The 12,074-nt window shown below is 35.6% G+C and overlaps 1 protein-coding gene across 1 annotated transcript; it reads left to right on the plus strand.

Moving 5' to 3' along the window:
- The first annotated feature begins 1,467 nt into the window (after positions 1-1,467).
- On the plus strand, positions 1,468-11,548 carry LOC124156048 (electron transfer flavoprotein beta subunit lysine methyltransferase-like). The gene is made up of 5 exons (XM_046530347.1): positions 1,468-1,692; positions 6,697-6,912; positions 7,640-7,770; positions 10,013-10,181; positions 11,199-11,548. The coding sequence occupies exons 1-5, from the start codon at positions 1,631-1,633 to the stop codon at positions 11,410-11,412; spliced, it is 792 nt and encodes a 263-aa protein (XP_046386303.1). The 5' UTR covers positions 1,468-1,630; the 3' UTR covers positions 11,413-11,548.
- Positions 11,549-12,074: the final 526 nt, after the last annotated feature.

A 12,074-nucleotide genomic window follows, 5' to 3' on the forward strand; every position in this document is an offset into this window, starting at 1 on the left:
TTTTTTAAAAGCAAATATTGCATTTGATTTTCAATAATTTACTATTCTATTGCAATTATTAACATTTTTAAGCATTTTAGAATTATAAAATGATTTCTAGCGTCGACAACAACAAAGTTATAGTGAATATTAGGTACTAATACTATAAATATGTAAGACTGTAACGTTATATGTAATGCTAACATTTCATTTAAAAATTGCTTACGCTCAAAACAAAACAAAGATTTATCTCAAAGTATAAAAAAATTGTAGTATGCAACAAAATGCATCATTTCACAAACCATTGACAATATAACCATTTCACTATGTATTCCTGCGGTAAGGATGACTGTAAATGAGTGAGGGGTTTGGGCTAAATTGCAGAGGTCTTGCTTAGCTGGGTCTCAGGATGGGCTTGAATGCATCTGACAAATGCCACCTCAATGGCCACTTCCTTTCCTCTGTGTCGGCTACAGCCGAGTCGTATGCATTGAAAAATCCATGACAGCTATATGTATGCGACATTAGGTCTTCTGTGTATGAAAATACTCATCAGCTCCACCACATTTGGCAGAAAAGGGTTAAATAGCTTCTGCTAAGATTCCGTCATAACCAGGTGTACTTCCACATGGAACCCTTGAAAAGTACCCTCTCTTGAAAGCCCCCCTTAATTTTTTTTGTCTTGGCTGTATCTAACATTATTATTTTCTATAAAATTATTCTCTATATACATAACATGACACGAAAAATCTGAGGAAAACTATTGAAGGCTTATAAATTGTGATTTACTGTAATGAGCTGGTTTTCCATTTTCAGAGGTGTTGAGTCTTGGAAATGCATTGGAACACCATTTCCATTGTATTTTTTTTCTACATGTCCTTAACAAGATATTATTATGTTAGGTTTAGTAATTTAAGGGAAGTTGTGTATCTGTTGATTTTTATCTCTTGTTCGGCAAAATCAATTGTATCCAGAAGGAAATCATATCAGCGCAATTAAAAATATAATTGTGCTTTTTATGCAATATCGCAGGAATTTTTATTTTATTTACAAAATATTTATGACTTTACCACCAAAATTATTACAATGCAGTGGTCAATATGTGGACTGATACTGAAAACGTATATTTTTAATAGTTGTCATTGATATATGAGTGGTTTGGAAGCCAAGGGGTACAAGTGATTTCTTTTTCTATACACCGTTAGGCTCAGAAATTATATATAGAAAACAAACGAGATGAAATAGATATATATCTATCAAATGTATTTGATATAGAGCAAATTGGCTTCTTACATATAATATCGAAAGTATATAATATGAAAAGCGACAATATGTAAAAGACACGAGCAATTGATTTATTTTAAATAATTCGATATTCTTTGCTTATTTTATTTCCCTAATAAGTAGAGGACTTAAGTCTGTCAATTTGAATTCACCGGGCACGATGACGCCCCTGAATATTGTGAAGTTATGCAAAATCTTTGACGATGCCGATAGCGTGCGATAGCGTATTTAAGTTTGTAAACAGAGAACATGTGCTCACTAACTCTGATACAGTCAGAGTGCTTTATAAATATTTTTTTTTGTTTGACTTTATTGAAATGGATATAGGAAGTTTATTTTCGTGAGCGAGCCTTCAGATATTTGTACAATGGCCCTGAAAATCGCCGCGAGATACAGTTGGACTTCCTCGACCTTACTTCAATTGGGGAGGTAGGCTGGTCATGAACGTGAAGTATATCGTAACTAATTTGCTTATGATTTAAAAATATTTTTAAAATGTTTTTTCTTATCTTACCCCCTATTTTTGACAAAACACAGTGACAGTTGTAACCCTAAGGGTGCAATGCTAATTTTGTCTAATTCGACAATATACTGTTAAAAAGTGCAATTTTTTGTCACCCTTTAAAAAGGCATTAACAAAATACCAATGTGGTAATTATAAATTATCACGGGCTTTCGTCTTGCGTGGTTGAAAATTCTTTCATTCATAGGGTCTTATAAATCTTTAGGATCTTCTTTGCCCAGTCACTTCTTATGGTCTTTTTCACCTGCTCAGCCGTGCTCTTATCATTTTATATGGATCAATTCTGCTTTATTCTCCCTTTATTTAAAATAATTCTATAAGGGATCCAAAAAATTACTTAAACTAATCACAATGGTGACTGTTATTGTGTTACTTTCTTGTTGAAAGAATGTAAATTTAGGGAATTAAGGAGATATTTCCTTCATACAGCTTCTTTGCCTCGAATCCTAACATTTCAAGCATTTTCGCCGTAAAATTTGGCTTCATTCAGCATAAAATTGATTAGTCTGAAGCCAAACAGATTATTTGGTAATACCTTATCTGAAGTGGCGTTGCTAGGGGGGCAGGGTCCGGACCCCCCCGAAATATTAACAAAAACTATTTTCCTTCGTAAAAGAAAACAAAATATTGAAAAATCATGAATTTACAAAATATTCTTCAACAAATGAAGTTTTTTGGATTATGAAATATGTTAAAATTAGTTTCAAACCCTCTGGGCAGGTGTCATAAGCTGATCAACAGTCAGTTTAATATATCTAATGAAGAACTTTTCTGCCTTATCTCCTCCGTAATATTTCTTGCTTTTAGTCAGTATTTTCGAATATAATTGCCATCCCTTACACCGGATCTTTGGCCCTGCTGTTTAATATGTTTGCAATCTCACAATAAAAAATAGAATTCATAGAACATAATGTATGCCATCTCACTTCCTCAATTCCTCTTCTTACTTACCCATATCTTTTAATCCTCCAGTCTATTCTCATCCTCCTTCCCCAGCGTTTATCTTGTAAAACACTCTGCTTCCAGTCAGAGATTTTTCTAGCTTTTATTTACACTTTACGCAATGATCATGATCAGCTCCTTTTCATTAGCACTTCAATTGGATATGGAATTCTCTTCCTAATATCCATACCACTGAGTCTATTTTTCTCAAATGACTTGCATAAATAGTGAAACTGGTCCATCAGTTCAATTTTGTGGCCATCTATTTTTTAAATTAATGTTGTGATCACAGCATTACAGTTCGGCCGGTGAGAGTTGTCCGATGGCACTTTAAAAGGAGGGGCAGAGAACCCTGCGCAAACATGGTTTGCAACCAACCGCTGTCCCCCAAATGCACCTCACACCCTCGCCTAGTCATACAAGTTGTCACATGCGCATGAAGCACTGAAACTAGCCTGAACCACCAAAACAAGCCCTTTCTGCGAATCGCCAAAACAAAGGATTCTTCCTTTGGATCCTTCACGCTCGTCGTCCTTTCTGGCTGCTTTCTTCACGGAACTCTTTTGTTTACATGTGATGTGGGCGTTTCCCTTTCTTACCTGGCAACCTTGCCCCCTACCCCTTCTAGCTGTCAACGGACAACTCTCGGCGGCCGGACTGTAGGTGCATATTTGATTTCACTCTGTGAAGATGGGTATGCTGGTGTGACTATGAGTAGATTAGAATGAGTTGCTGTAACTGATTTGGTGGGAACCACTCACCTTAGAACAGCTGTAGAAATTCAAGAGGGGGACATATTTTAGGAAAGGAACTGCCAACATGTTATGGCCAAGAAGTTTTGGGTAGGAAAACTATTAGGATAGATTACTTGCCTTTTCATTTCCAAAATGCATTTTACAATTTTTCCATTGCATGCACTCCATTGTGTGTTCAGAATTTCTTATTGTAAACAGGAGCAGTGGAGGAGGTCCCAGCAAGGCATAATTGGTGTATATAAAACACCATCAAAAGTAGCATATTTTCATGTATTTTGGGCATGTTTTTTTGGGAATGTCACTCTTCCAGATAGAGTTGCGAAATTCATGGTAAAAATTTGCATTGTTACCTAAATTAAGTGATGGCCCATCTGTCTTGAGTGACCTCTTGCTATAATTATATCTTGTCAACTGTTAGAGAACTTAGTGACAGTAATACTATGGATATAATATCAGAGAAACTCAAAATTCTGGTATAACTAAACTGATTCCATTAGACATAATCTTGTCAACGTCAACCAGTCCATTCCAGTGCTCCTACATTGTCACGCTAACTACTTAGTCATAATCATCTTTTGGTGCCCCAACTCTGGAAGAAAGGGTGTTCATCTTTTAGCAGCTATAAAATTATGCCTTGAATAAATCTTTAGTTCTTGACACCAATCCTCTAAAATACTATGGAATACCCAACTCCCATCAAAGGGAAAACATTTTTTAAAAACCTTTTAAACATAAAAATTTTCTCAATCATCTCACAAACTTTCTTAAGTCATTCCAGCTCTTGGACCAAGCCCAGCATGGCTTCCTAGCTGGGAAATCCACCACCACTGCCGCATTTCAGCTACTTCGCCATATCCACAAGGCCCTTGATAGTGGAAATGGTACACTCGGGATCTTTTATGATCTTAGTAAGGCTTTTGATAGTATCAATCATAAGATACTATTCTCCAAAAACTCTCAAGGCTAGGGATTAAGGGCAATGCCATGCTTTGGGTAAAATATTTTTATGAATAAATCTAAATCTTAATATTGCTGCCAATCAGACACTGGCTATAACATAACTCTGTATAAACCACTTCAAGTATGCCAAGGTGTCCCCCAAGGCTCATTATTTTTGGACCCCTGCTCTTTATAACTTTTATAAATGACCTTCCATGTTCAATTTCAGTTGGTAAGCTACTATGAAGGAAATGCCTTAAGCCTTATTTTTCTTACTCTCAAACCTTTATAAAACCATAAGACCTTATCTTTTTTATGATTAATCTTTATCCCTCATTTCTTAAAGTGTTTATCTATGGCACCCACCAGTTTCTGCAAGCCTTTTGCATAATTGCTTATTAATGCCTTTCATCTTCGAATCTAACTGATTTGAACATCAAATCTCCTGCTTTAATTCTTATAACAAATGTCAAACAGCTTTGGTAACAACAGTTGTCTCGTCCAATGCTATTCCTCCAGACTCTATTCGCCAGCATGTCTTTTGTTCTTAATTAACAGTGTCCGGTGATACCCTGTGGAAATGTTTGATCTCTATGAGAATAAACTATGAATGGTGATAATACCTTGATAATGACACTACGTGTTGAAACTGGGTCGGTATTTAAATAAAATTGTGTGGAAGTTCAGTTTATTCTCATGTACATACGTCTTTTGTTGCCTGAGTTGTGCACATATTTTAAATTTTTTATCTCTTTTCCTTTTTTGCATTTTATAGCTTCCTTATCCTCATTATTGTGTAGATGTTCCTTGTTACGTTGTCTCATTGCTATTGTCTTCTTTTTCTCTTCATTCCTGAATGTTGATAAGTCTCAACAAAGAATTTTCATGATAGAGACCTCAAATGCCTTGCCTCCCACTCAGTCTTTTCTGGCATTTTTCCCTTAGGGTCAGGCCCTGTTTGATGAGTTTCTTGGGATCACACGTTGGAATGTTTTAAGGGAAGAGATAAGATGTTTTCAGAGTTTTCCATGCCCATTTTAAATAGTGTTTTTCATGACACTCCATCACATGAATTGTAATTATGTGACGCAACCAGAGAAGGGAACAGAGGTTTATTGCACTTGTCTTGAGAATAAAAAGGCTTTAAAAAAATATTCATGGAATGTTTATGTTTAGTGAGAGGAAAAGTGAAATTTCGAGGCAATAGGGTAGTTTCCTTCATCAAAGAAAACTTTTTGAGAATTTGAATTTACTCGCATTGAGTGTGTTATGTAGTTCTAAGTTGTTTGCGCTACATGCATTTCGTGATCAGCGCCACTGAGGCATTGCGTTTTTTTTGTACATTCTTCTACATCGTTCTCTCTCCAGTCAGACACTTACTGCCCGGCCGAGAGCAAACATGCGGAGCAACTAGAGAGAATAAAACCAGCTGCCGGAGAATTTCTATGCTCATTCCGTTTTACATGGAACAAAAACGAAAGGCATTGGTTGCGATTCGTTACCCACCATTAGTGTATTCATCATATACAAATTATTTGGTTTTAGAAATACTGGTTTAGACGAATGGCAATGGTCAATTTTATCCTCATTTGAAAAAGGCCACATTGGCACCCATGTGATGCCACTCCAAGTGACGTCACAGGGACCTAGTTTCTATACGAGTAGATAGGAGTTTTATATCGCCTGAGATTACTAATGCATGCATGGGGCACAGAGCTCAGGGAAACATGTCTTAATAGTCACCTATTAAAACTGCCTAAGGTCGGAAAGTTTTCTTCGTTTGAAAAGGTAATAATAATCCTTATTTAAGCCAAGCGCTACCAGCTAGCAGGGTACTCAGCTACCTGCTAGCATCCTGCGTCGTATCAGCGCTCAAAGCCTCGCCCCAAGGTCACCTCACTTGTGGCAGCGGGAACCAGAGCGACGTCACTCGGGGTTTTCCCAGCATTCATACTTAGCCATCGCATTTTCGCACGCTTGAAAATTTTCACTTTTCATATAATCGCAAAAAAATATGTATCGTCATTTAAAAATCTAAAAGCGTGAAATACGTACTCCAGGAGTAATAATCTTTCGATTCAGGCAATAAAAAAATATGTAATAGGAAACCACCCTATTCTATGCAGAGGGAGAACAAAATATTCCTTATTATGTTCAAATATTGATATTGTTTATATTCTAATGGTATTTTTTGAGTTTTGTGACTTTGTATGAAATAATCCCATGAGAGGGTATCTTTGTTTTAATACTCAGAATGCTTGCATCTTTTTACAGGCAAAAATTGAAATTCTGTGATTTTCCTAGTAACACATTAGAAATTAAGGCCCTTATTACGAAAAATACAGAAATAACAAGAAATCACCTTACTCCTGAAATAGCTCTACACTTAATAACACCTGCGTGTCCTTTATGGAAAGCTCAGTTGGAGGACTGCCCTTTCAATGATCCATTTTGGGGATTTTATTGGCCTGGAGGACAAGCGGTCACAAGGTAGGTACTTAAACATTTGAACGATAATTTAGAAAGAAGTGTTTTCTATTTTACGTCTACAAGTTTGTAGTGGTCATCCCTTTTTCTGTGGTGAAAAAATGATTGAATAATCAATACTCTTGGTTTAAAGAGCTGTTTTAATGACTTTGGCATTTGTGAAAAGTGTGGCTAGTTGATGTATCAGCTAACAAAAAAAAAATATCGCTCAACTTCATCATGCTGCCGCTATTGAATTTATTTTATAATTTTTTAAGTATGTAGTTGTTTCATTATGAATAATTTATAGCAAATGAAATAAAAAGTATAAAAAAATGTAGATATGCTAAGTAACAATTTCATAATGTTCTTTTCCCTAAGGTTCTCTTTTTTAATTACCCACTACAATTAGTGCTAATACCTCAGGAAAAAAGAGCACTACCATAGGTTTAAGGGGGTTAGTTTTTGCCAAATGTTAAAAAATGACATAAAATAATCTCCATTAGTTTAAAGTATACTGATAACTTTTACGGGAGTCACCCGCAATGCACAATCGTGCGAAAGATCCACAGAGAAAAAAATCATTCGCCTTCAAGGCGAATGATTTTTTCTCTGTGGATCTTGCGCATAATCTCCATTAGCTGTCAGCATGCAAGCAAGCATTAGTCCATTATAATTGTTGGAAAATTTATAAAGTTTATAATTTTAAATGGTTATCGCCATCATATTTTCCAATCACAACTTGGAAAAGATTTATTTTAGATAATCCAGCTGTTGTGAGAGGCCTATCTGTAATTGATATTGGGAGTGGCTGTGCAGCTTCAGCTATAGCATCATCAAAATGTGGAGCTAAACTGGCTATTGCAAATGATATTGATCTTGGTGAGTACAATCCTATCAAATTTTGGAATTTTTTTGTGATTTTTTTTCAATACATATTTGTAAATTAGGAAAGTTATTTTCTCTCCTGTTCTACCTTCAATTCTCAATATTAGAGTAGGACTCATACGGTGGGAATGCTAGATATTTTCATGGTGTTGGGTGACACATTTCTAATGCATACCCAGATAAATATTTTACTTAGCTTGTTCTGGGTTCAATTCATCAGATGCTACATATGGAGTATGTTTCTCTATGGAAGCGAGGCTTGGACGTTGACAGCAGCAGAGAAGTCAAGAGTGGAAGCATTCAAAATGCGGTGCTACCGAAGAATGATGAAGATAAAATGGATTGACCGTGTGAGTAACCAGGAAGTGCTTAGGAGAGTGGGAGAAAAGAGAAGCCTCCTAAAAACATTAAGCAGAAGAAGGGACAACTTAGTTGGCCACATTTTGAGGCATGATGGTCTGATGAAGACAATCGTTGAAGGACAAGTGGAAGGGAAAAAGGGCAAGGGACGGCCCTGAATGAGTTATATGGGACAGGTTATAAAGGATGTAAAAGAGAAGAAATATGTTGCTATGAAGAGATTAGCGGATAGGAGAGAGAAATGGAGAGCTGCGTCAAACCAATCTTAGGATTGTTGACTAATGATGATGTTCTGGGTTGGTAAGTGAAGTAGCAGATTTGACTGAGCCAGAAAACTGGTTGAATGTTTATCAAGCCAGGATGATCAGCTTAATTGTGCACTGAGTTCCTTCTGAATAATCTATCGGTAAGTAATGAAGTTGTAATTGTTGTCTGGCTGATGACTTAGTTGGTTGATGCTGAAGAATATCTTTGGCTGCTCATAAGTATAGAAGCGAATCCTAAAACAAAGGCTTAATTTTCTTGAAAGTAACTACAGCTGCAGTATCCATGTTTTTTATGCATCTCCGTTCTCTTTTGTTGTAAGACGTGATAAAAAAGGTGGTGTAGAAAACCATAAAATTATTACTGATTTGACCAAAATGTAGAATCACTTAAACTAAGCTGGAATTCATTAAGAAGAAAAAACATTTCACATAAAAACATCAAGAAAGTCCTTCATAATGAAGGTCTACATTTGAAGTCTTACATTATGTGTGATTTAATTCCCACTAAATGGGCAACCAGTGCTGGATAGGTATGGGTCTTTTTTAGGTTATTGAAGATGAAAGTACTCTTGAGATGTGGTACTAATCAGAGGTGTTGCCTATCCATGTATGTTGAGCTTTGTCTATTTGTCTCTGCTATATTGAAGTCAGCTATAAACCTTTGTGATAGCACTCTGCTCATCAAGTCATTTAATGTTGTACATACTTAATAAAAAGAAACCTTCGGTAATCCCTCACCGTGACATTCCTGTAGTATTTGATGTTTGGTGAACATTTAATATTCTAGTGTATACTGTCATATATGTAACTATATTATTTTAATCAACTCCTTTAAGATTTCCTCTCAAGTGTACCTCCTTTATTGTTTATATCTTTGCACCTTTGTGTGCGACTTAATCTCACTCACCTCTTAATACAGTATTTTTAATGTTTCCCATTCATGAGAAATGCAGTTATGTTTATATCCTTGGGGAGTGGCGTAATAATCAGATATCCTCTTCGTCTGTTCCTATATATGAACTTGCAATTCCTACAGGTTGTTTGGCAAACCTGTAATTTGTTTTAAAGATTATGACTTGGAGCGGCATAGCTGACAAGCTAATGAAAGATCTGGGTTCAAATCCTGGTTTAAAGTCAAATTCTGTCCTGCAAATTGTATTTGTTGTTAATTCAGTTGATTCTAGGCTTTAAATGAAGGATTAAGGCAACATATTAATTAAAGGATATTAAGTAGAGTTACAGCAGCATTAATCCTGGCATCTCCCACAATGATCTGCTTGAGTTTTAAACTGGAGGAGGATAAGATCCTTGTCTCCTGAAAAATGTAATATTTTTTATAAATCATTTCCAAATTTCCTTTAAGCATTTCCTTACATAAATATAATATGTGTAATAGGTTTTTTACGTATTCCCTTCCTTATAATGTCAATGTTAAATACATGTATAATGTATATAGTATTATTACCAAATCAACACATCTTTATGAGAAAAAACTAGGTTATTTAAAATTTTGCTCTAAGATTAACCAACCAAAACAAATTTTATCAGTTTTTTTTTGTAGCCTTCAACGAATTACTGTAATGAGACATTTTTCACCCTTCACATTGCAGTGGCAGGAACAGCTGCTCGTATGAATGCTGCTCTGAATGATACAGTTATAGAAATTTCTTCAGAAGACCACTTTGAGAGAAATGAGATGGAGAATTTTGCCAAACATCAGTACCCTTGGGATGTTGTCATCATTGGTGATTTATTTTATGATCCAGATATGTCAAAAAGGTCAGTTAGTGATGTCGCTTTAAATTATGTACTTATGGAAATCGGAAGAACATTCTGGGGATAAAAGGAAAATTAATTTCTACCATGCCTGAGAATACGTATATGTTATGACTTGGTGTCTAATGCAAAATTAGAGGTGGATACCCTAGGTAGGCATGAATTAAGGAAGGAATTTTTACTTCATAAAATATACCTTCCACTCACAGACATTCATTTTGGTGTGAAATTTTACTGTCCAAGTGTCTATAGTTTTTAAAATATGAGCAATTGAAATTTGGCAATGAACTCCATTGCTGAAACGTGCAATTCATGGTAATTTTCATGATATTTTGTTAATCAGCTAAGGCCTGCAAAATGATCCCATGCCTATCACTAAATCCCTGCATGAAATAGTTTTGCTGCAAAAAAGTAAAATATAAAAAAATTCCACTTGTTATTTGTTTGTATGCATCCACAGGGAAAAGCCAATCGAATGCAGACGCATGGTTCAGTTCAAAATAATCACCAATGCATGAGCAAAGGTTCTGCAAAAAAATCTTGAGTCAGGCATCTTTTTTTCATAAAAATAAGTGATTGTTACTTCTCGCCGGAAAATTCAATTTTTTTCAAGGCACAAAAGGCAAATGAAATGACTTAATGTAGAGGACAGGTATGCTTCTACTCAAGAGAGCAAACAATATTTGAGCATGCATTACTAAAATTTCATACAAAATATATTCACACCAAAATGAACATCTAGTTTAATGAAAATCCAAGTTGGTTGATGACAGGGCCTTGTTGAGAATGTTTGGCGAGTGAGTTTGAGAGAATGAGTTTGGCGTAGAATAAGCACTGCTCAAAATTTAATGTCACCTATGTTAAGGGTTTTCAAGTTTCATGGAGGCAAAATTTATGTTACTTATTTCCCCCGATTTAAATATTGGGTGAAATTTTTATATTCGTTGTGCACTATTGGAGTAGTTGTATGTACTATATAATACATTTTTCAAATTCTCCATTTCATTCCTGCTATTTCAGAGTAATGGCTGCGGTAAAAAAATGGTCATCAATGGGTGCACTCGTATTAATAGGTGACCCTGGTCGCTATGCCTTCATTGAACTTACGAAGACAGGTAGCCAAGGCAGTCATGATGTGCCTTGTTTGTCTTTGGTTAAGCAGTATCCTCTCCCAGAACACAGCTGCTTAGAAAACAATGGATTTTCTCATGCATCTGTGTGGAGATTGAGTTAGAAAATGTCAGATTGTTAATGTTATGTTTTTATACTTTTTATTTAAGTTTCACCAGTTGTCATTGGAGTTAAATGTTTTTTTATTTGTACATATTTTAATGACTGAATAAACTTTTAGCTACTTTATAAGACAAATATTACATGGGGATGACTAAAGATATTTGGTCTGTTGACTTATGTTTTTTTCGTCAAGTGACTGCTAATAATTCCTGGAGTATAGCTTTTCATGTATACAATTTTGCCGGAAACCAAAAATTTTATCAATGCCCATCGGGAAGCAGTACTGAATCTGCCATTGAGATACTACTTATGCTTGGCCAAAATCTGTAAATGTCCCTTTTTAGGATGTTCACCACTACCTTGTGTGTGGAGTGTCAATATTGCTGTAATTACATGTCGAAGGCATGCCAACCTCGTTGAATCTCGAACTAAGACCAAAGAACTACATATTTGTATAATGGGGAACTTGCAAGGGTTGTCGATTGTTGTAAAAACTATTTTGAACTGGTAAAACAGATATAATATTAGCTCGCGAAAATACATAAAGTTTCTCCATTCATCGTCAAAGGAAATGAAAAAATTGACTGAAAATCGAGAAAAATTTCTCTGAGCTGACCACTGCGTGAAGACACCTGAGCATTGCAAAGGCCAGGCGTAACATCA

The sequence above is a fragment of the Ischnura elegans genome, chromosome 3, assembly GCF_921293095.1.
Source record: "Ischnura elegans chromosome 3, ioIscEleg1.1, whole genome shotgun sequence".
NCBI classification, from domain to species: Eukaryota; Metazoa; Arthropoda; class Insecta; order Odonata; family Coenagrionidae; genus Ischnura; species Ischnura elegans.

Bases quoted from the DNA above. Each gene is read 5' to 3' on its own strand.
- LOC124156048 (XM_046530347.1), top strand. From the start codon at position 1,631: ATGGCCCTGAAAATCGCCGCGAGATACAGTTGGACTTCCTCGACCTTA. The intron at 1,693-6,696 runs GTAGGCTGGTCA...ATCTTTTTACAG, and splicing joins ACCTTACTTCAATTGGGGAG to GCAAAAATTGAAATTCTGTG. The intron at 6,913-7,639 runs GTAGGTACTTAA...AACTTGGAAAAG, and splicing joins GGAGGACAAGCGGTCACAAG to ATTTATTTTAGATAATCCAG.